Here is a 22,667-nt window from a genome sequence, read left to right as displayed (position 1 = left end):
CCCCCCCCCCCCCCCCCCCCCCCCCCCCCCCCCCCCCCCCCCCCCCCCCCCCCCCCCCCCTTTCTAGCCTAAGCGGAGGCACCAACACCTGTTGGGACACACGTGTGCAGAAAACATTCCTGAGAAGTGGACCCCGGAGGTGAAGCACTTCTGCCCCAACGTGCCCATCATCCTGGTGGGGAACAAGAAGGACCTGAGGCAAGATGAGCATACCAGGAGAGAGCTGGCCAAGATGAAGCAGGTGGGTGGGGTGGCCAGGCCAGGGGCCCCTGGAGGGGCTAATGACCCTCGTAGGGCCTACCCTCCAGCTGACCTCCCTTTGTGAGGTGGGGTGAGGATTGCCTCCTCCTCTCCCCGGTGAGGAAGAACTCCAGAAGGGCCCTTAGCCTCAGGTCCTGATGAAATTGTCAGGAAATGGAGGGACTTGTCCAAGGTCACCTGGCATTTTAATGTCTTCATCTGTTGTCCATTCGGTTTGGGTTGGGACTATTAAGAGTACCCCTGTCCTCAGAGACAGCTTCTTACGGTAGGTGCTCTGCTTGGGGTATGGTCGAGCCATCAGGGTACACCTGGGGAGGTGTGGGCATTGGAAATGGCTGGAAAGCCCAGAGAGGGAGGGCCCTGGCTTACCTGGTAAGTGGCTCTGTGGCCAGAGGGGTAGAGTCTATATGAAGTTGCCAGGATGAGGAATATAGACTATCCTGGAAGGATAATTATGGCAGAGTTTTAAGCTGGGTCATACCTATATGTTAGAGAAATTTCTTTGGCAGGCCTAGAGCCTGGATTGGAAACAAGTGAGAACAGAGGTGAGGGGGTTGGTTAGGAGGTGCTGGATATTGTTCGGGCCAGAGGAAGGTGTACCATGGGGTATGGGGCCAATGGAGACAATTTTTAATGTAAACATTAGTGGCTCAGGTCCTGGCCTAGAAACTGCCCGGGGTGGCTGGGGCTTCAGTGCTTTGTGGGGTGAGGGCTGGAGATTATTTGTTCTAGTTACTACACTTTACGGGTAAGGTGGGGAGAGATACCCTTAGCCAGTGGCGTCCTTTGACCTCTGGCCTCCTGTCTTCTCAGGAACCCGTGCGATCTGAGGAGGGCCGGGACATGGCAAACCGGATCAGTGCCTTTGGCTACCTCGAGTGCTCAGCCAAGACCAAGGAGGGGGTGAGGGAGGTATTCGAGATGGCCACTCGGGCCGGCCTCCAGGTTCGCAAGAATAAGCGCCGGAGGGGTTGTCCCATTCTCTGAGACCACCCAGGCCTCCCCTATCCCCCCCCCTTCCCTTCCCAGGGGTGCAGAAGCTGCCCACCTCCTGGCCCCACCCTGGCAGGGCTCCTTGTGGAAGGCTCCCTTTTCAGCTCCCTCCAGCCCAGGACTGCATCTGAGTTTCCCCAGCGCCACCAGCCCCCATGGTGGTGGTGGTGGTAGGCCGGCCCTCCCTCCCTGCACTCCCAGAACAGAGTCCCTCCTGCTGCTGCCTCAGTCCAGGGGTGGGGCTCTCGATCCCTTAGGCCTTCCCCAGAGGGTCATCACACACCAGCACTTTATACACTTCTGGCTCACAGGAGTGTCTGGGGTAGGGGATTGGGAGGGTGTGACCCCGAGCCCCGGGTCCCTGGCATCTCTGCTTTGGACAGGGACTTTGTCTCTGGCTCTACTTGGTGGGGGGGCACGAATAAAGGCCACAGGCTCCAACATATGTGTGGCAGCTTCCTGTCTTTCTCTCCTGGTCCCTGTCTTGGCCGTGAGCCTAGAGTCCCATCTCTCCCAAGTCGCTTGCCAGGCTGGTCCCCAGTCTGCAAAGGCAGGACTCCGGGGCAGGCAGGATGGAGTCTTGGAGCAAAGGATGAGGTCATGCCTGGCTCTGGGCCTTGGAGGCGGGTGAGGGGAGTGGTCTGGAGCAGGGGCTAAACTTAGAAGCCTGTGGGTGGCTTCCTTGCCACCTCCCACTGGGTTTCCTCCCCCTGGACCTGGGGGCTGGGTTCCTCTCTGGTCGGGAGGGGTATGGCCCTGGGCAGGGTGTGACAGTCCCACCCTCCCATCTGGGGTCGGCCTGGGAGCTCAGGAAGACCACAAGGCCAGAGGGGGCCAGGCTGAGGAGACAAGGAGGCTTTTGCATAGAACAAGATTTTGTTTTCAGTTTTTCTTCCTCCCCCTACCCCCAATTGTTAGCAGCTTGATGTGTCATTCTCCCCAGCAGGGGAGGGGCTGGAATGGCTTGGGTTGTAAACTCCCTCCCCAGCCTTCCTGTCCCGCAGAGGGGCAGCTCGGCTGGGCTCTGGTTCAGGCTGGGTTCTGATTCAGGGTCGGGTGGGCGGTTAAGGCTTGGCTGGTCTGAGAAAGCGGTCTGCTGTGTCTTCAGAGCTCATTCCTCCACTCTGGCTCTACTTGCAGGGACAGGCCATCTTCTCCCTCCCGCTCCTGGGGGAGGTAGTCGTGACTTTGGGGCCCTAGAAAGAAAAGAGGTGAGCCTGTCTTCCTTACCTCCTCCCCTAGTGCTGTCCCCTACCTGGCCCAGCCATACCTGAGGTAGAGGGCCTGAGCTTGCTCAGGCCTTGGAGCAAGTTCTGTCCCTGCTGCAGGTCCAGTTTGGCAGGGAAGGGGCACCCGGTATACCCCCCGTTTTCTTTACAGAACTCCAGGAATCTGTGGGGTACAGGGACAGTCACACACATAGAGCTGCGCAAGCCTGGCCGAAGAGCGCTGTTAGGGGCTGGGGGCTAGGCCTTGGTCCTGCTACACCGGCCTGTGCCTCCGGGCCAGTTGCTTATCCTCTGCCAGGTAACTTAAACGGGGGTATTGTGAGGACGAACCGACGAACCCACTGAACAGACCTGCGGATTAACTGAGCCACAAGGAGGTGCTTAATCTAGCTGCACCTGCCCCAGGCTGGAGGTTGTGGCTACCCAGAGGGATTATGGGGGTGGGAATGCTCACACTTTCCAGTCAGGGTCATGGCCCAGGAGAAGCGGGTTGCCCACCACGATGAGCAAAGCCTTGGCCCGGGTCACAGCCACGTTGAACCTCTGGAAGGAAGGAGTGCTAGGGTCATGGGAGGGAAGGACCTTAAGGAAGGAAGAATTCCTCAAACCAGCCACCAGCCCTCGAACCTTGGGGTTCTTAAGGAAACCCAGGTTAAAGTCCAGATCCAGCTGCACAAAGCTCTGGCTGCTCCGGACGGTGGAAATGAGGATGACGCTGCGCTCTTGGCCTTGGAACTCTTCCACGGAGCCCACCTGGAGGGTGAGAGACAGGGCCTGCAGCGTGGGGCTCACAGGGGAAGCAGAGGGGTGCGCCCTGCCTCGGGGAGCTGGAGCTCCAAGGCTGATGCAGGGAAGTCCCCGGGCATTCGTCGCAGTGGAGGGAGTGGGCAGGAAAGAGAATTGGAAGATTGCCCTGGAAGCTGACACCTGAAGCGGGGAATCCCGGTAAGGGGGCAAGGTGCGGGCTAGAAAGGGTTCTCAGCCAAGAAAACATGGTTGCAAGGACTTGGTAACTCAGAGCCGTGGTTTTCAAACTTGCAGAAAGACAATCACTAAGTACTTGTTAAAGACAAACTGGAGGCCTTTAAATCGGAGAGCAAACCCCGGCTGCACGCTAGATCACCTGAGGAGCCCTACAAGACTAGCGATGCCCTGGTTCTGGCCCCAGGTAGCTGTGCCAACCCGCTGGGTGGGGCTCTGGCAGTGGGCGCGCTAAAAGCTTTCCAGGTGATTCTTATCTGCAGGCAGTGGTGAGAAGCACCACCTGAGAGTCCAAGCACTGACTGACTCAGAGGGTGGGCAGGGTAAGCAGGGACACTATCACATGACGGGTCAGGCAGGCTGGGAGTTCGGACTTCATCCTCAGGGCAGAGGCCTCAAACCGGCCTGGTGGGTTAAGAATCAAGAATCTGGTGGGGTGCTTCTTGGTCCCGGCCCGGAAGGACAAACCGCCAAGCCGGGATCTGCAGGAGGGAGAGGGCTGGGGAGGGCCCCGCTGTGTCTCAGGCAGTGAGCCAGTGAGCGTGGGGTGCCTGGGGAGGTCTCTGGGAGTGGAGGGGAGTGTGCAACAGTGGTGAGTGTCACCTTCAAGTCTTTGATGTCATCCAGTCCCCGAAGCTCCTTGTCAAGTTTGGTGATGCAATGACGGATTTTTTCCACCTGGAAGATGGGGACAGGTGCCTTTCTCTCATTCCATTACCCCAGTGCAAAAGGGAGCCAGGCAGGTGGCCAGGGAGCTGGGGGGCAAAGAGGCAGGGACAGCTGACCTCTGAGCTCTTCTGAGATATGGGGCCAGCAGAGGCCTGAGCTCCTGGAACCTCCACCTAGTGGTCTGGCTACGAAAGAGGTGCCATCTGGAGGGGGGGGTGTCCCACCCTCGATGGGAACTGAGGGCCTGACCTGCTTCCGATATGGAGAGATGACACCCACGCTTCGGGGGCTCAGGCGGGCTTTGCCCTTCTTGGAGGAGGGGGCCAGAAGCAGCTTCAGGTAGGAAGTCACTGTGGCAGCCTCTTCCGGGTTGAAGAATGATGGGCTATTGCCCTCACGCTCATCCTTGCCCATTACGCCATGAAAGATGATGGGAAAGCCCTGGATAGGGGGTCAGGGGAAACCTTCAGCCAGACCTCCCATCTCCCTTCCCTCCCACCCCCACACCCATGCAGGGAATGTGGGATCTCAGGCCAAGGTGACAAAGCCTGTGACTTCCACTCAGAGCCGCCTCCTACCTAGTAGGAGGGAAGCTGGGGTACAGGGGTGGCAGCCTGAGCCCCTGCCCTGTTCAGCCTCACCTGTCGAGGCAGACCCTCCCAGCGGCAGAAACGCTCTCGGTCCACAACGTCGGCACAGGCCTGCAGCTCCCCTTCATAATAGAGTCGGTTAGGGATATCCAGGATGGTGGGGTGGGACCTGGGAGGCGGAGGAGGAAGATTACTTCTGCCCCACCCTCGGGGTTCCCCCTGCTCTACCTGCTCTGGGTCCACACACATCATCCTCCTGTTGCCCACCCCCTGGACAGCAGACCTGTTGAGCTATGGTGCGCCGCTAGGCACTCAACTGCACGAGGCAGAACCCAATGGGGTTCCCGAGAGCATCTGGTCCGTGGATTTCATGGGCCAAATTTAAAAGGAAAACACAAGAAAGGGGGAACCCATCCTCAGGTTTCAATTTTGCCAAGGAAGGACAGTACAAAAACACTGATCACCTACTATTGCCATTATTTGACGAAGTAACGTGTTAACTCTAAAAGCAGAACTAATAACACAACAGCTAAGGCCGACTGAACTCGTAAGTGGGACTTAATCTGAGGGACTCTGAACTTAGGAATTCATCTGAGCATTTTAGGTACATGAACTCCTTGACTAAAGCAGATATACAGCTCTTTAATTTGAGTAACGATTAGGTTTATGAAAAACCGCCTTGTCCCAATTTTGCTGATTTCTCCTCGGACTGCCGGGAGACCAGACAATCCCGCAACACACAGCTAAGCAAACCGCTCTAAAGTGAAGCCACCTGCAAGGCCAGAGCCCATGAGCAGCAGTGATGGGGCCGGAGTGGAGATCCCGTAACCTCGGAGCAGCAGGACCGCAGGATGGAGCTGCGGGCGGGGGGCTGCGCGGGGCGGGTGAAGGCACGGTGAGGGGGCGGGGCTACCTGTAGTTGCGCAGCAGCTTGGTTATGAACTGGGGGTTATAGCCATTGGAGCCCTTCTTGTATAGGGCGTTGTAGGTCAGCAGCCGCTCCAGCAGTGAGTACCCCAGCCCATGCTTCTGGGTCAGCGGGGAGCGCAGCACGGGCCCCAGCTGCCTAGGGTCTCCTGCCAGCACCAGCTGCCCTCCTGGATTGTCTGTTTCCTTGACTTCCATCAGCCCTGAGAGGCGGGGTGCCGTGGGGAGAAAGTTAAGCAGCGGGACCTCCCCCAACCCCATGCAGGGCGGTACACACGCAGCCCACCCTGAACCCCTCACCTGCTATGGCCACCAGACTCTCGGGCTCCATGGAGTGGCCGGCCTCGTCGATGAAGATGTGTGTGAAGTGATCGATGGGAAACTGAGCTGAGACCAACCTGGGGAGCGTCAGGCCGAGCAGGGGTCATATCCGGGCACCTGACCACCAAACGTGAATGCCCACCCTGGCTGGCCCCTCACCCCACTGCCAGGCACCGTTCTTCCCCAGCCCACTACCTCCTTACTTACACACACGATGGACACACACATACATGCACACGCACACACTTCCCACCTGCTGGCTGTGATGAGGGTGGTAATCAAGACACGATATTCCTGCAGCTTCTTCTTGGCGGGAAACACGTAATCCCCCTTCTTTGCATCCCAGTTGCAGCAGGGCTGTGGAGTGTGGAGACAGAGGGGGGGATCAGCCAGCTCCACCCATCCTCACCCTCACTCTGGGTCTCCCAGGCGATTTTCTTCACCGCCCATGCACGGAAATGGAAGGCCAGAGAGGGGTCCCGACCCACCCAAGCTCCTGCAGCAAGTATCAGAATCCAGGTAACCTCATTTCCTGGCCCCAGCATCTACCCTGAACCTCCCAGCACCTGCCATCCCTCAGCCCTGCACACTTCTCCAGGTACCTTGATGTCCTCGGGCACCATGCGAATGTCCCTGCTGGGGGCCAGGAGGCGGTAGATGGAGCTGGGCAGGTGGACCCGGAGCCGCTGACAGAGGAGGTCAGCCCCTGAGTTGGACGGAGCGCAGGCCAGGATGTGGGCTTTGGGCAAGTGTTTCACCACCTGGGGTGGGGATAGGCACAGTGTGGGAAGCAGCTTCTTTGGCTCCAGAGGGAGGGGTAGGGGAGAGACTTGGTTGTGACTCATGTTGGCACGGGGTGGCATTTGTGTCCCAGACCTGAGGGAGGCAGTGACACAAAAGGCAAGTTCTGACCACCCCCCGCCCCCCAGTCCGAGTACGCACTTTACTGCTGGAAACTTGGTGTAGTGAACATTCGAGTCTATGATGGCCGAAACATGATTGGTGACTCCCGAGTCGTGCAGGACCCACCCTGCCCAACAATGCTCAGCAGCCACACGGACTCTTGAGGCCAGCCCGGGGCTGATCAGGGAGCTGGAGGCACCCAGAATCTGGGAGCTGCTTGGCCCCTGGGGGACTCAGCGTAGGCCCGGGTCTATGCTCAGGCCCCACCTGCTTGATGGCTTCCACTAGGGTGACAGTCTTGCCAGTGCCCGGAGGCCCAAAGATGATGTAGGGGGCTGGACGGGTGGTACCCATGACAATGTACTTCATGGCCTGCAGCTGCTCAGGGTTCGACTCCAGACTGCGGTCATATAGCCTGGCAGAGGGGCCCGAAACAGGATGTCACCTGGTGTCACAAAGGCCTTCCCGACTCCATCCCCAGTGCCCCCCACTCCAAGTAGCCCCAGAGCACCCCTGCCCGGTCTCACTTGAGCTTCACATCTGAGGGCAGCAGCGGGACCCCACGGGAGGCCACGGGAAAGAGCATGGGCCACAGCGGCCAGCGCCCCGTGAGCTCCAGGGCGCGATGCTGCACCCGCAGGGGCTGGCGGTTGAAGGTAAAGTTCACCTTGAAGGTCAGCCCATCCACAAAGCGGCTCAGGAGGCTTCGGGAAAGGAGAGGGGGAAAGAGCTGCAGTCAGGGGCCAGGACTCTCTGCATCTACCCTGATTTCCAGTCCCACCAGCAGAAGCTGCTACTGAGGCATCTCGGGGTTCCCCCTGAAGAAAAGCTCTGTCCCCGGGGTACCCCTCATCTCAGGGAGAAACACATCTGCTGCTCTGGCCTAAGAAATATCTATACACCCTACTGGCAGCTCATTGTTCCCCCAACACCCACCTCGTGGAAAAGCTCAGCTTGACACGGTCCAATTCCACCTTATGTACAAAGCCCTTGTAGGTGACAGGGTCCTCCTGATGGGTCTCAGAGGACAAAAGTGCGAACAGGTGGTCACCCCGTAGCACTGAGGGGCGGCTCTCGGTCACCCCGGGAACCTGTGGGGTGTGGACACAAGCAAGCTTCTATCCCAGGGATGGGTACTGGAGGGCCCAACCGCCCGGCTCTCCAGACTTCCTCTGAGGGACAAGGACTGAGGCGCTGTCCTTCTACCCCAAGACCCAGGGAGCTTTGCTGCTTTCCTCTTCCACCTGCCAGGGCAGAAGTCGGGGGATGAGCAAAGAGACAAGTCTGCCCCAACTGCACAGAGATGCTGAGCCCAGCAGTCCTGGGAACGCTCCCTGAACAATTTCAGGACTTGAAAGCCAGATTCCCAGCCCATCCGTTTGCCCTCTTGGCCAACTCGGATCCTACTCTGCCCTTGAAATCTTGCTCGAAGCTCAGCTACTGCAGGAATCTTTCCCTGCTCATCCCCAGTCCCCGACTCTCTTAGCTGGTGTCCTCCTCGGCGCCCGAGTGCAGGACTCTATGCTTATGTATTACTCGGGGCTTATGCGTACGACACTCGACATCTGAGAGCTGGAAAGGGATCTAAGAATTATCTAGCCCAGCTCTGTACTTTTCAGATAAGGGAACTAAGGCCCAGAGAGAGCACGGGACTTGCCCAAGGCCTCATAGTTAGCAGTAGCCCTGTGTGGACTAAAACCCAGGCCCTCCCTCCCCATGGCCCTGCTCCGACACCCATTAGGGGCAGAGGAGGCCTACTCTGCTCCTTGCTGAGCCCTCTGGGGGCAGGAACGTGTTCCCCCCCTCAGCCTACGGGCTGGCTGATGTGAGCCCACCCTCCCTGCACCAGATCCGAGCCCTGACCTCCAGTGTGAGCAGCCTGGGGTTCTGGTCTGCGGGGTCCCAGGTCATGGGCACCGACTCCAGGTCATAATGGCGGATGTCATGCTCCATCTGCAGCTCCTCCAGGTGCAGCAGGAGCCGGAGCTTCACCTCGTAGTTCCTCCATTGCAGGCCTGTCTCCAGCTGGGCCCTGGCGTGACGGGTGGGTGGACGGGAGAACAGGACGGGTCAGGCAACCCCACTGCCCGGGAGCAGCCACCCTCTCCCATCCACAGCTCTGGGGCCCTGGAAGCACCAAGAATCAGAGAAAACTAGAAGGGCAGAGAAGTGGGTGGGGCTCAGAGGCCTCAGAGCACGGAGCCCCGGCTCTCCACTCCTTCCTTCCGACACCCCTGCCCCCACCTCAGACCTGACTTGGCATCCGCACCATGGATCCTAGGGCCTGGAACATTCTCCCGCCAAGATGCTCCTGTGACGTACGCCCTCACCTCATTCAAATGTCATTCTCTGCTCAAATATCACCTTCTCAAAGAAGCCAGCACTAACTGCCCTCCGCAAGATAGCACACCCCATCCCCTTATCTGAAAATGCAGCTTTACCTGCGTTCTTCGTAGCCCTCAGCACTACATGAAACCATGAGATAGATGCTCATTTTCCCCCACTGCCATGTGCAAGGCCGTCATGTGAATGATTCACCTTGAACAGTGCCTGCTCAGTACAGGAATGAAGGAACGGAGCACAGGAGGCTGAGGACAGACTATGGGGCAGTGCGAAGAGACACAGAAAGCAGCATGAGGGGCGCAGAAGGGTGGCTCTTACTTGATCTCTGCAATCTCCTTTGGGGCAGTGAAGATACTTGTCCCCTGAAGAAGGATGGGGAGCAGCTGCCGGAGGCGGGGGGGTGGGTAGTACGTGCCCAGCGCCATACTCAGCTCCAGGTCATAGCCCTTAGCGCTGCAAGAGTGGGGGAAGCAAAGTGACCACAAATTCAGAGCTCTCTCCCCTTCAGAGAGGTGGAGAAGGCCCCTCCCCGGAAGATGCAGGAAGCCCTTCTAGAAAACTATTGCTGAAGGGGGTCAGCAGCTTTTGCCCAAGGAGGCAGAACTCACTACCCGATGAAGCTGCTCATCCCAAGGCTGGACCGGTCTCATTTTTGGAAAGCACCATACTTGGAAACTTTCAAAAAACACATATGGGGGCGCATGGGTGGCTCAGTCAGTTAAGTGTCTGCCTTTGGCTCGGGTCATGATCCCAGGGTCCTGGGATCGAGCCCCGCATCGGGCTCTCTGCTCAGTGGGGAGCCTGCTTCTCCCTCTCCCTCTCCCTCTGCCTGCCGCTCCCCCTGCTTGTGCTCTCTGTCTCTGTCAAATAAATAAATAAAATCTTAAAAAAGAAAAACCCCACATATGTAAGACACGTGTATGTAAATAGTATGGGTATAAGTAATCAGAAAATAGCTAATAAATGAGTAAATAAGTAACATTCTCATCATCCAGGGATAACCAACATTTAACTTTTTGGTAGGTAAACTTCTAGACTTTGCCAATTTGTATTACATACATATAGTTTTAACAAAAAGAGCTCAATTGCCTACAGTTTGCTCTTCTAGCTCAGTATCTTGTAAACCTCTAGCCATGTCAAAAAAAGAGGTCTAAACAAATAGGATTCCACTCATATCAAATGTCCATATAGGCAATCTATAGACACAGAAGGCAGATGCATAGTTGCTCAGGGCTGGGAGGAATGGGGAGCAAATGGGGTGGCAGCTAAAGGGCATGGGTTCCTTTGTGGGTGATGAAGTGTTCTAAAACGGATCATGGGGATAGCTGCCCTGAGAACCTTTAAATGGATGAATTGTATGGTATGTGAATTATCTCCATAAATCTGTAAAAAGGAGAGAGAGAGAGGTCTACCACAGGCTGCCTGACTATCTATCATACGATCGAAAATGCTTAGCATTTTTTCAGAGTCACCTGCAACTTTCTTCCCCAACAGAAAAGGTCTCCGAGGCCCGGAGGAGTTAGTTACAAACTCACTTGGGAAAGGGGCGCCGGCTCGGGCTCTCGGCTCTTCCCACGGGCCCCCACTGTCACGGAGGGCACCCCAGCCCGGACTGGGTTGGAGGGAAAAGGAGTTACCGATCAGGTCTCTCTCCTTCCTCTATCCGGCTGGTCACTACAGGGTTTCCAGTGATCCGGGTCCGCTTGAAGGGAGTCGTGGGCTTCAGCTGTGCAGCCAGGGGACTGTGGGCAACGGCGGCCAAGAATCGGGCGATGTAGAAAGTACCAGCTCCTTCTGAACCCGGCTCCCCGGGGCCCAGCAGCTCCCAGAGCACCGTGGCCGGGAAGTAGCCCACAAAGCTGGTCTTGCAATGGACATGGAGCTCGTAGCACTCGCCTGAGGGGGACAGCGGAGTGAGAGGGGACAGGGGAAGGATGCTCCCCCAGCAGCCGCAGCTCAGGGTAGGAGCGCCCCCCGCAACAGAGGGACAGCAAGAGCGTGTTTCCAGAGGCACCAACTCTTCCCAGGGCAAGCCCCTGTCCACCAAAGGCTCTTTCCTGCGGAAATCCACTCACCGGGGCCCAGTGGGCAGGGCAGCTCCTGGTCTCCATTGTAGAAGGCAAACTGGGGGGTCCGGCAGAGTGGGAAGAGGTGAGTGAGGGTGACAGGCTGGGTTCCTCCGTTCCGAAGCCTCAGGGTCAGCACCTCCTTGCGGTTCAAATCCAGGCGGATAAGGAGCTGCCCATCTCGGGCTTCATGGGGCCCCTGGACTTCCACGTCCACCCCATGTTTCCCGTGAAGATACTCAGCCCTGGGGAGAGCGGGAGTCAAGGCGGGGCTGGGACAGGAGGGACCTAGAACAGGGGAGGCTGGCGAAGTGCCCGCTGAGCTCAGGAACCCCACCGCCCTCCCCAGACCCGACTAGCTCTTTCCCTACCCTTCCCCCACTCCTTGAAGGAGGGGGCCTTACCCCAAACTGAGGCCACCCACTCTTCCCTCAGCCAGACAGCTTCCCCCCGCAACACCCACACCCACACACCTATCGTAGAAGATCTTGGCTAGCAGTGACTTGTGGTGTTTGCTGATGTCTGACCCCAGCTTCACTCTCCTCTTTTCTGGGAACCACACGTTGGCCCAGCGGTCGAGTCTGAAGAACCTGACCCGAGTCTTGGTGACGTAGGCCAGATTTGCAATCTTCATTCCATACAGCATGGAGGAGAAGCCAGGGGCAGGGGTCCCAAAGCTGCCGGAAGCAGAGGAGACTGGGAAGTGAGGGAAGGCAGGGCTGCCGGGGGGGTGGGGGTGGGGGTGGGGGCAGAAGGGGACGCTTGTCTGCGGGTCACTCTGTGTGGGACACACCAGCCCTGCTGCGGAACAGGACAGGACCCAGGGACAGAGACTCAGGCCGGGGTCATAGGAATTTTTAATGTTTTCAGGGAATTCAAGAGGACTTCCCAAGACAAAATATGATTGTTTTAAAACAGCAGGTTGTAGAGTGTGCATTTCTGAGGAGGAAAGCCCAGTATTGGGCTGGTGATTTGGAGGACTAAGGGAAGAGAGACAAAGAAATGAAGATTTGGGGGGGACGGGGGCAGAAAAAAAAAAAAAGATAGCAACAACCCAGTGGAAAGAGCTGGGGCTAAGGGGAAGCCGAGTGAGCTGATTCAGAGGGGTGGACCTGGGGTCCTGCCTGACGGTGAGGAGGGAGAGAGGGGTCAGAGAGAGCACAGATGTCCAGGGTGTGTGGACAAGGTGGCTGATCAGACAGCAGTTTCCACCTGAAGTCAAAGGGTGCAGGTGGAACCCAAGCAGGAAGGGAAAGGATCCTTCTCCAGAGATCAAATAGCTTGGTTTTGTGCCTAGAGAAGGTGAAGACAGGGAAAACTGGTCAGAAGGACAATAACCTCAAGGTTTAGTGCCTGGAATTCAGTTTAGTCAACTCAACACTTACAGAGACCTGTTATGTGCCAGACCCTGCGCTAGGCCCTGGGGGGGTGGTTCAATGAGGCAGGAGACCCAGGCCTGCCTCGAGGAACCCAGCATAGACTGAACACATGGATTCCGGTATTGCTGCCGGGGGCGCAGCCAAGGAGGAGCACGGAGCCAGGCTGGCCACAAAGGCTTCCCGGGGACAGCGGTCTGAACCGAGTCCTGAAGAATGAATGGGTGTCAACCGCGCACGAGAGCTCGGAGCGCCAAGTGTGAGCCAAGGTGGAGGGCTATGCAAGAACAGGTGCAGGGGGTCCGGGGGACCTCCCACTTGGCCCCTGGCCGGGTCACCTCGGGCTACGTCACTTCTTGGAGTCTCACTTTCCTCCCGTATGGAACAGGGATAAGGACAAATTACCTGGCGGGGTTGCTATGAGGGTTACATGAGGGACGGGCGCTGCGGTGTCCATCTAGCCCAGCGCCTGGCACATAAGGAGATCTCCGTAAGGTGTGCTATGATTAGTATTACACACAGCCAGGGGGCGCTACGGTGAAAAGGGCGGGGTGGGCGTGGTGGGAGGCAGCAGAGGTGGGCAGGGACCAGGTCACATAGGTTGGCATGCCAGGCCCGGAAGCCTAGACTTGACCCTTCCCCTCCTTTCCTGACAACCAGGAGCTGGGGGGCATCCCCACATGTGACACATCCAAGATCTGGACAACTGACCACCCTCCCTCGGTGCGTTCTAGGGAACGCAAGCAAATTCGTTCGTAAGAACCATGGTAATCCCTATTTAACTTGGAAGGCTAAAGCAGCAGGGTCACTCACTAGCGTAACGAGATCATTTATGGTCCGCACCATTCCCTGGTGCCCCCTGCCTGTCACTCTGCCCCTCTCCCTTCTCACCCCGAGCAAATGAGACTGATACTATTTGGAAAACTTGTGAATCAGCTCTGATTTGTTTCAAAGAGATAATAAGTCATTTCGAGAACATAACAGAAAATGCTCAGTAAATGTTACCTACTATTATTAGTATTCATATTAGTAGTAATAGTAGTACTAAGAGTAGCAGTGGTAGTAGGAGTAGCAACAACTTACTTTCAGCCCACGGCAGAGGCTACACTGTGGTTACAAAACCCCCGCGGGTGGTGGGTTTTAAGCAGGGGAGTGGCAAGATCTTATGTGCATTTCAGATCACTCTGGCATCAGGATTGGAGGATGGATTTGCTGGAGGCAAGACTGTAGGCAGGGACACCAGTTAGAAAAAGGCCATTGCAACAGTCCAATTAAAAGATGACAAGGGCCTGAATGAGGTGGTGGTGAGGACAGAAGAAGGGCCAGATTTGATAATATTTAGAATGTAAAATCAGCAGAATCTGGTGATTGACAGGAGGGGGGAATGGAAGCGGGGGAAGAGGGAGGCGTCCAGACAGTGCTCAAATCCATGGCTTGGCTTCTGGGACCATTCCTGAGATAGGAGGTAAAGACAGGAGGAGGAGAAGGAGGAGGTTGGAGGGCCGACCGTAACGTTTGGATTTGGACATGTTCAGTTCGAGATTCCTGTGGTCCAGAGGCAGCTGGCTCCAGGAGTCGGAAACTGAGAACTCAGGCCAAACTCAGGCCTGGGTCTGGCCTAACACTCAGGAGTCCTCGGTGGTAGTTACAACCATGGAAGTGTGTGGGATCTCCCCAGGCAGTGTGAGTCCTCTGAGAAGAGTCATGACCTGGACAACCCAGGGAGGAGGAGAGAACTTCCTAAGAGAGGGAGGACAATCAGCAGGAAGTCTCCACATCAGGTATCAGGCTCAAATGCTGCCGCCGAGAGGTCCAGTCGCAAAGGGACAGAAATCAGGAAGCGTCACTGGCATTCACCAGGGCCCCTTGATAAGTTCCACGGATGGAGCACAAACTCAAATGGCAAGAGAAGCCAGGCTCCACGGGCATCTTCCATACCTGAGCCCTCTCCGGCACCTGCACGGTCCCATTTCTGAGCCATCAGTGGAAGAAGGACTCACGTCCCTCATAACTCCACTTAAGGAAACAACAGTGGAGGTGCTTTGAGATGCAGCCGGCTCTCAGCTTACTGCTGGGGAGCAAACGGGGCTCTGAGGGGCCTGAGCAAACCTGAGAGTGCATGCCCTGTCTCGGGTTGGGGGGGGAGGTACTCCTTGCTACTCATCTCCAGACAGCTGTGGCCGGCAGGGAATGGAGGCCCAAGATGGCCAGATCTTTTGGCTTTTAAGAGAAGCCCAAATCAGGGCACCTGGGTGGCTCAGTTGGCTGGCCGTCCGACTCTTGGTTTCGGCTCAGGTCATGATCTCCTGCTCCGGAGATGGAGCCCCGTATGTCAGGCTCCCCGCTCAGTGGGGATTCTGCTTCCCCTGAGCCCCCTCTCCCCACTCGAACACACACGCTCTCTCTCAAATAAATGAATCTTAAAAAGAGAGACAGAGAGAGAGAAGCCCAAATCAAAATTTGAATGTGAAATCTATTTTTGGAAACTTCCGCATGGGCCCGAGGGCAGGAGGAACTCAACTTTGCAAGTTTTGCAACTTCACTTCCGCCCTGGGTACTACCATCTAAGTATTTCTCAAATTACTCCCCATGCCTATTACCACTCCTCAAATTCCCCTACCCCTGGTCTAAGGCGACAGCCGTAACAAAAAAAAATTTTTTCCGTCAGAAACTGACTACATACTTGTGGAAAAAAAACCTCCCAATTCTTGTATTCTACATCTAGGCACCTAGATTTCTACGAAAAAAGACGAACACATCCAGATGACCAGATGAAAAGATGTTCCAAAGGTAGAGAAATGCAAATTACAGTCACTCTGAGACACCATTTTACTTCCATTAGACCGACAAAAGCGGAAACTAGAGCATGTATTACTCTTGGGCATATGTGCAGAAGTGGGCTCTTGAACATTGCTGGTAGAAAGGTGAAGTACGACAACCTTTCGGGAAACAATCTGGCAACATCTCCAAACATCTGAAATATAGGTATCCTTTAACTCAGGAATCACATTCCTGGGAAGGTATCCCATAGAAAGAACAGTGCCTAAGGATCTGATCCAATAATATTTAGAATGTAAAACAAATGTAAAGTAATTAATGTAATGTAAAGTGAGGATGCTTACTGCAGATTTATTCACAGTGGCCGAAAACTGGAAACAAAAAAAATGCCCATCAACAGGGAGATGGCTGAATAAATCGCCAATGCCTATACCATGGAATGCTAGGCAGGGGTGAAAAAGAACACATCACACCTACCCAGATGGCTAAAATTTAAAAGCCTGACAACACCAAATGTTGCCGAGGACACGGACACACCAGAACACTCCTGCATTGTCAGAGTATAAACTGATACAATCCCTTTGGAAAAAGGCGCCGTTTCATGTCAAACTAAACATATGTCCCAATGTTCTGATTTTTAATGAAAAGAACATCACGGGTGCAATAAAAATTCATTAAATAATGCAACCATAACACCTAGTACAGACCTAGCACTGGTATTCATCCAATAAATACTTGCTGGGAGAATGAGTGAAAGGATTATCAAATAATTTCAGACTATGCTTTTATAGACAAAACAGATGACATTGCAAACACTCAACCAGGGGTGCCTGGGTGGCTCAGTCGTTAAGCGTCTGCCTTCAGCTTGGGTCGTGATCCCAGGGTCCTGGGATCGAGCCCCGTATCGGGCTCCCTGCTCTGCGGGAAGCCTGCTTCTCCCTCTCCCACTCCCCCTGCTTGTGTTCCCTCTCTCACTGTCTCACTCTCTGTCAAATAAATAAATAAAATCTTTAAAAAAAAACAAAAAAAACCCCCACTCAACCATTGGCTGGCATAGAGCACTCTGCTGGGCAGGGGCCTCGGGTGTTACATGTCAAGTTATATACATGGTTCAAACTTGGACATATATATAATTATATAATAGTATTACATACCATTATAAATATAATAAATATATAATTTATATAATCCTTTACACATACTGTCCAAACTTGGACACACATATAATAATATATGAATATACATATAATAACTATATATATAAATAAATATAATATATATATATAAAGGGAGGCAGGTAGTGGAAAGGAAGTAAAATGAAGACCATGACCCGGTCACACTACTTTTGGATGACTATGTACATTCGGAATTATTAGTTATAAGCAAAAAGAATAAATTAAGGCTGACTTAAGTGATAAGAGCTATTTATCAGTAAGTTGTGGGGAAGTTGAGAAATGGGCTCAGGAAACCGGCAGGAACCAGGGAGGGCTGAGCAGCATCATCCTAGACAAGGTCACAACAGAGGATGAGTCCAGCTGCCAACCACCAAGAAAGAAGTCAAGCAACTTGCCTAAGATTTAAAAATAAAAATAAACACATATTTACCCTGTGACCCAGCAACTCTCCTCCCAGGTATATCCCCAAGTGAAATGTGCAAGAATGTTCACAGAGATTTTATTCAACATGGCCCTAAACCCAGAGCAATGTTCATGAACAGAACAGATAAACAAACTGTGATTTGTATTCAGATGAAGTATAATAACTCAGTGATAAAAAGAAGCTGCTGATGAACACAACATGGATGAATCTCAACCAGGCTAGCTCAGTTGATTGAGCAGGCGGACTCTCTACCTTGGGGTCATGAGTTCTCACCCCACGTTTGCAGTAGAGTTTACTTAAAACAAACAAAACATTATGTTGAGTGAAAGGTGGCTTTCACAAGAGTGCATACCTGGGGCGCCTGGATGGCGAAGTCGGTTAAGCGCCCGACACTTGGTTTCAGCTCAGATCATGATCTCAGGGTTGTGAGATCCAATGGTGGGCTCAGTGGGAAGTCTGCTGGGAATTCTCTCTATCTCTGCCCCCCTTCTCAAATAAATAAATAAAATCTTTAAAAAAACCCCCAAAAAACCCCAAGAGTGCATACCTCTGATTCCATTAAATGAAGTTCCAGACAAGCACAATCTCAAAAAAAAAAAAAAAAAATCAGAGCAGTGGTCTCCTCTGGGTGGGTAAGGGTGAAGACCAACCAGGAAAGATGAGGGAAATTTTGGGCGTGATGTCATGTTCTATGTCTTGATAGGGACTACACAGGATGTATGGATTTGTTAAAACTCATAGAGCGGTACGGTTAAAATGTGTCCATTTCACGGTCTATAAGTTTTACTTAAATTTGGAACTCTTACGGTTAATTAATAATCATGCGGAAGTGTTTGGGGAGAGGTGCACTGAAGTCGGTAACTTACTCACAGAAATCCTCACAACCAGGTAGCAACTATTATTATCCCATTTTAGAGAAGAAGATACTGAGGCACAGGTCCTCACGTCAATCCCTCCTCAACCCTCAACCGTACCTCGGCCATTCCCAACTACCTGGATCACTCTCCAGACTTTCCCGTCCCTGTGGGCATCCTCAGTCTGTAATGCCCTGCCCTTCGCCCCTGTTACTGTATGGTGAACAATAATGAATCTTTTTAGATGCAGTGCAGGAAAAGCAGCTAGAGGAATGGCATTTCGGAACAAAATATCAAATCTGGCAAGGATCTTAAAGGGACATCTAGTTCTGTGTTTTACAAACTGTGAGTTGCAACTCTCATTAGTGGGTCAAGACCAGGATTTTTATAAAACTGAAGTAGAACAGAATAAAAAATATCAGAGGGCAGGGAGTGAGACTCCTTACTGTTTCAAGGACACACATTGTTCTGTGAAAGCGGAGCATCCCAGGGCCCGAAGTAAAATGTATTCTTTACTGCCAACAGAGGTCTAACCACCCAGCCATTCTCCACGCCAGAAGCATCTTTCTACAACCCTGAATCCCTCAACTCCTACTATGAACTTTCTGTGCTTTCCTATTTCTGTTAAGATTAAAAGTAAGCAAACAAACAAGGCCTCTTGGCAGCGGGCAAGGTCCTGCCCCATGGGGCCCCTGCCTCCCTCTGGCCTTCCCGTGACGGTCACGGAGTTCACGCTAAGCTCGTGAAGGTGCTACTCCCCCTGGGTCTGGAATGCTGTCCCCTTCCCCCTTATGTCCGTAAACTCCCGTTTATCTTTCCAGATTCTGTTCCAACATTACTTTCTTCCAGAAACCTCAGATTCCTAGACCAGGTCGGGGCTCCGAGTTACACACTCCAATCGCGTCCTGGACCTTTTGTTCCTAGCACTTATCACAACCGTAATTAAATAATGATGTTTCACTGCCGCCTCCTTCCTTAGGTCCCTTCTGTGCATCTACAGCAGTTCGTGCGGTTTTGCTTTGCTCACAGGAAGCATTCGGCCAAGATTCGTTGAAGAAAAGAATGAGTCTCCTGCCCAAGTTCCTGTCATGAAACTTCTCGTGACACCCGTTGTTCCTCCATACGACAGCCCCCCAACCATCACTGTAGTAATGACAGCTACCACTTCCAGAGCCCACGCAACAGGCTTCACAACATAAAGGCTCATTTTGGCCTCACCCAACCCTCAGAGAAGGGCATTCTTTTAGGCACAGTAACAGGAACATTTAGATAGTTGTTCAAAATCCAATGCAAAACTCGTAAGTGGCCCAGCCAAGATCTGAACTCCAGCTATCTAAACCCTATCCCCAGCCCATGCAGGACTGTTTCATTTGTCCACACATCTGCCACCGCCCCCCACCCCCACTAGACTATGATGAGAGGCAGGAACCCAGGCACAGACAGGCGCAGAGCCTCATTAAACAGTATTTGCTAAATAATGACCAACTTGGCAGCGAGCATCACAACATCCTGAAATAACCTAGCTGGCCCCTCCCGGCATAGGAAATCTCCCTAGAATTCCTGCCAGGGGGCGACTTGCTATAGCTCTCCGGCAGCCCATTCTCTTCGGAGATCAACTCTAGATCAACTCGACTTACTAATTCAATTCCATCCTGCCAGTACTTACAGAGCATCTACGACCTACCCGGGGACTGCCGAAAGGTGCAAATGTGACCCAACTCCTGTCCCCACCTTCAGACGATCTGACAGTCCGGTCGGGGAGCCGGCCACATATGAGCTCCAGCACAACACAATTGGGCTATATAACCTGGCTATGGAGAACGAGCGCCGAGGGCCCAGAGGAAGCAGCAGTGAATTCCCACTGGGAGGACGAGGGTTGATGTCACAGCATTCCAGCCTGGGTTTAAAGGATGCGTTAATAAAGTTCTCTCTAATCCTAACAGAAATCTCCAGCCACCAGGCCCGGGGAGGGGGCGGGGGGGCATGTTGAATGAACCTAGTTCTGCCTTCTGGAGTGTGACAGTTATAATCCTCTCCACCATGACAGTCTTCAAAATATTCAAGGATTACTACCTTGTTCTCTCCAATGTCTCTCTTTTCAAGCACACATTTCTCAAGGTTGTTTTTTTTTTTTTTAAAGTAATCTCTACATCCAACATGAGGCTTGAACTCATGACCCTGAAATCAAGAGAGGCATGCTCTACCAACTGAGCCAGCCAGGTGCCCCCTCTTAAGTTTTTCTGACTGGGTCTCACGACAGAATATCAATCAACATAGAAGCTTTTTCTCTTCCTCCTCCCGAGTATTAACACTACCCCTAGCCTTCAAATCCAAGGCCAAGGTCAATGTCACCTTCTCCATCGAATTCCCTAATTACAGAGGAGTGGCATCTATTTGCATAAGAAAACACAAAATTCCCTAATAATCACAGGGGGTGGTATCTTATTTGCATAAAAACAAATGCATATAGTAAAAATTACTTTTGAAACCTCTTAAATTCACCCATGATGTGCATTATATCTGGTTTTCCGTATATGCAGTCTGACAGAGCCTGTTTTTCCCCAGGACTGGAACATACTGCGTAGGTTTGGTTTAGAGCTGATAAAGACTCTCTCCTTGACCCAACTTTAGTCAGGCTCCTCTGAACCCCCTTCTCGATTAGGCCTCAACCTTGCCGCCCACCCCTTAATGTGTCCTCTTAGTAATTTCCCATCCACTGACCCATCTCTCTCCTGTTGGCTATCAATTCCCAGCTGTCTTTGCTGTGTTGGGAGTAAAGCTTGCTTTCCCCTACTACAATAGTCTTAAATAAAGTCTTCTCCACCAGTCTAACAAGTATCCAAAGAATACATTCTGTAACAGAGCCAAAAGAAGTAGTTGACTTGTGTTCAGAACCACGCTGTACTTATATTTTGTGAACATAGGTGAATTCAGGGATGTGAAGGGCTGATAATGTCTCAGTTGTAACTGCTCTTTCCTTAATTCTCTTCGGCAGAGAGAAGTATATTCCTTATCTCTATTATATTCCTCACGTTATTTGACCATTTATGATAGTATATTTTATGCATGCATACGCCATGCCTTATTATAGCCTCTGGCTCCCCTGGGCTCGCGTATTATTCATCTTTAGATTCCCCACAGTGCCCAGCACAGGGTGAGGGCATAAACAGGTCATAGTCGTTGCCCCTTTCTCAGATGTTGCTCGAGCCTGTTAATGTTCCTCTTAGAATGTGACACTCATTACTGGGGGGAAAAAAAAATCCAGATATGATCTGGTCACTACGTCCTCCCCCAACCGAAAGCACACTTCTATTAACACAGTCTACCACTTCTTTGACTCTTTCAGCGGCCACACCGGCCTTCTGGTCTGTTAAAACCCAGAGCGTTTTTCAGGAGGAAAGACAGGAAGCCGACATCCCCACCACCCCGTATTTATTTGTGTAAGTCTTCACATTTATCCCTGTTAAATCGTGTCGTGGTTTTCGGCCCAAGGCTGCAGCCTGCTGATAGGTGCTTCTGAAGCACAGTTCTGTGGTTTGCCAGAGAGAAGTGTCTGATTTTCACTTCGATGCTAGCCGGAAAAGGGGACCAAACAGCCCGCAGCCACAGGGGGAGAAGGGCCTCCAGGAGGCTGGCCCTGGGTCTCCATGGAGAAGCCACAGGTGCTAATGGAGGTCTGGTACGCACGTAGTTTGCGCCCTTTTCTTCTTTGCCGAGCTGCCCGAGATTCTCCCTCCGACCCCGGCTCTCCTCAGCTCCCCGGGATAGCGGACCCCTCCCTGCAGCAGCCTCTCGGCAGCGGGGCGGGGGGTCCCCGCAGAGCCCGCGCCAGGGCCGGCCGCCAGCGGCAGGCAACTCCCTCCCGCGGTCCCGCGTTGCCTGGGCCCCCCTCCCGAGTTCCCCTCCCCCCACGCCGAGCGCAACCGCCCCCCCCCCCCGCTCCCCGCCCTCCCCCCGCGAGCGGCGCGTGAGCGCGGGACCCCGCTCCCCGGCCCGGGCCGCCGGTGGTGGTGGTGGGGGGGCGCGCGGGCTGCGCGGGAGGCTCTGCGCGGGGACCGGGCGCAGGGGCCCGGCCGGGCAGAGCGGGCGGGCTCCGGGCGGCGCTGGCGGGGCGTGGGCACGGAGCGGGAGGGGAGGTCTGCGCCGCCCCGGGACCGGCTTGCGCCACTGGGGGAGCTGCGTCCCACCGCGCCCCGGGGCGGGAAGGGTGGCCCCGCGGCGGGGGTCGTGGCGGCGAGCTGGGCCCGCGAATCTGGGCCGGGGAGTGGGCCGGCCCGTACCTGATCTTGAAATCCCAGTTATAAACGGTCCGCAGCCGCTCGCGATCTGTCTCCATGTCCAGTCCCCGATCGACCAGGAAACTCTCGAAGCACTGGCCCGTCTCCCGGAGCTGCCGGCAGCTGAACTTACTGGGCATCGCGGCGGCGGCTGCGGCCCAGGCAGGAGGGTCCGTGGAAATGAAACTGAAAGTCGCCGCCGCGGATGTAAGTTGGCGGCCCTGGGATGCGGGTGTAGCAGGGGGAAGCCCCCTAACTCTGACCCCTGGTCCTACAGGCTCCCTTCTCCCCACCAGGCTTCCCTCCTCTGTTCTTTTCCTACCTGAGCCTTCCCTTCGGTCTCTCCGTCCTATCCCCTCCCCCTCCTCCCATTAACTCTTTCCTAAGGAGTCTGACCCCTCCCTCAGGGCCCTCCCCTTACCCCAAGCTCCCTCCCCTGGCTTCGAGCCAGAATCCGAACGTGGCTACCGCCTGGGGCCCCCCGAGCCGCCCTGGCGGAC

The 22,667-nt window shown here is 54.2% G+C and overlaps 2 protein-coding genes across 6 annotated transcripts in view; one reads left to right on the top strand and one right to left on the bottom strand.

The window, feature by feature from the left end:
- The window catches only part of RHOC (ras homolog family member C), a 5,985-nt gene extending 4,286 nt beyond the window's left edge, over positions 1 to 1,699 (top strand). The window contains exons 4-5 of the mRNA XM_081815693.1: positions 104 to 241; positions 1,075 to 1,699. Coding sequence (XP_081671819.1) covers positions 104 to 241; positions 1,075 to 1,248 — 312 coding nt within the window. The 3' untranslated portion in view covers positions 1,249 to 1,699. The remainder of the gene's footprint in view (positions 1 to 103; positions 242 to 1,074) is intronic.
- Positions 1,700 to 2,111: 412 nt separating this feature from the next.
- MOV10 (Mov10 RNA helicase) lies at positions 2,112 to 22,605 on the bottom strand. Of its 5 annotated transcripts, XM_081815673.1 has the most exons (23): positions 22,490 to 22,538; positions 22,171 to 22,353; positions 13,743 to 13,883; positions 12,496 to 12,576; positions 11,757 to 11,960; positions 11,293 to 11,528; positions 10,855 to 11,113; positions 9,536 to 9,670; positions 8,738 to 8,906; positions 7,811 to 7,965; positions 7,402 to 7,578; positions 7,142 to 7,289; positions 6,574 to 6,732; positions 6,225 to 6,328; positions 5,951 to 6,048; positions 5,637 to 5,853; positions 4,775 to 4,892; positions 4,383 to 4,574; positions 4,068 to 4,142; positions 3,111 to 3,236; positions 2,938 to 3,026; positions 2,525 to 2,646; positions 2,112 to 2,450 (listed from the first exon to the last, which is right to left on the bottom strand). In XM_081815673.1, exons 5-23 carry the CDS (start codon positions 11,927 to 11,929, stop codon positions 2,359 to 2,361), a joined length of 2,844 nt encoding a protein of 947 aa, XP_081671799.1. In that variant the 5' UTR covers positions 11,930 to 11,960; positions 12,496 to 12,576; positions 13,743 to 13,883; positions 22,171 to 22,353; positions 22,490 to 22,538; the 3' UTR covers positions 2,112 to 2,358. The 5 variants fall into 5 exon arrangements, with proteins under 5 accessions (XP_081671799.1, XP_081671797.1, XP_081671796.1 ...); XM_081815671.1 differs by lacking the exons at positions 12,496 to 12,576; positions 13,743 to 13,883; positions 22,490 to 22,538 and adding an exon at positions 22,589 to 22,605; XM_081815670.1 differs by lacking the exons at positions 12,496 to 12,576; positions 13,743 to 13,883.
- Positions 22,606 to 22,667: the final 62 nt, after the last annotated feature.

The sequence above is a fragment of the Leptonychotes weddellii genome, chromosome 4 (genome assembly GCF_054177405.1).
Source record: "Leptonychotes weddellii isolate Sample4059 chromosome 4, ASM5417740v2, whole genome shotgun sequence".
NCBI lineage: Eukaryota > Metazoa > Chordata > Mammalia > Carnivora > Phocidae > Leptonychotes > Leptonychotes weddellii.
This window is presented reverse-complemented; position numbering and strand designations above follow the sequence as displayed.

Coding starts and splice junctions, on each gene's coding strand:
- MOV10 (XM_081815671.1), bottom strand. CDS start 22,307: ATGCCCAGTAAGTTCAGCTGCCGGCAGCTCCGGGAGACGGGCCAGTGC. Junction 11,961..22,170: donor AACTGGGATTTCAAGATCAG/GTACGGGCCGGC, acceptor TGCTTCCGGCAG/CTTTGGGACCCCTGCCCCTG. Junction 11,529..11,756: donor GCCAAGATCTTCTACGATAG/GTGTGTGGGTGT, acceptor CGCTCTCCCCAG/GGCTGAGTATCTTCACGGGA.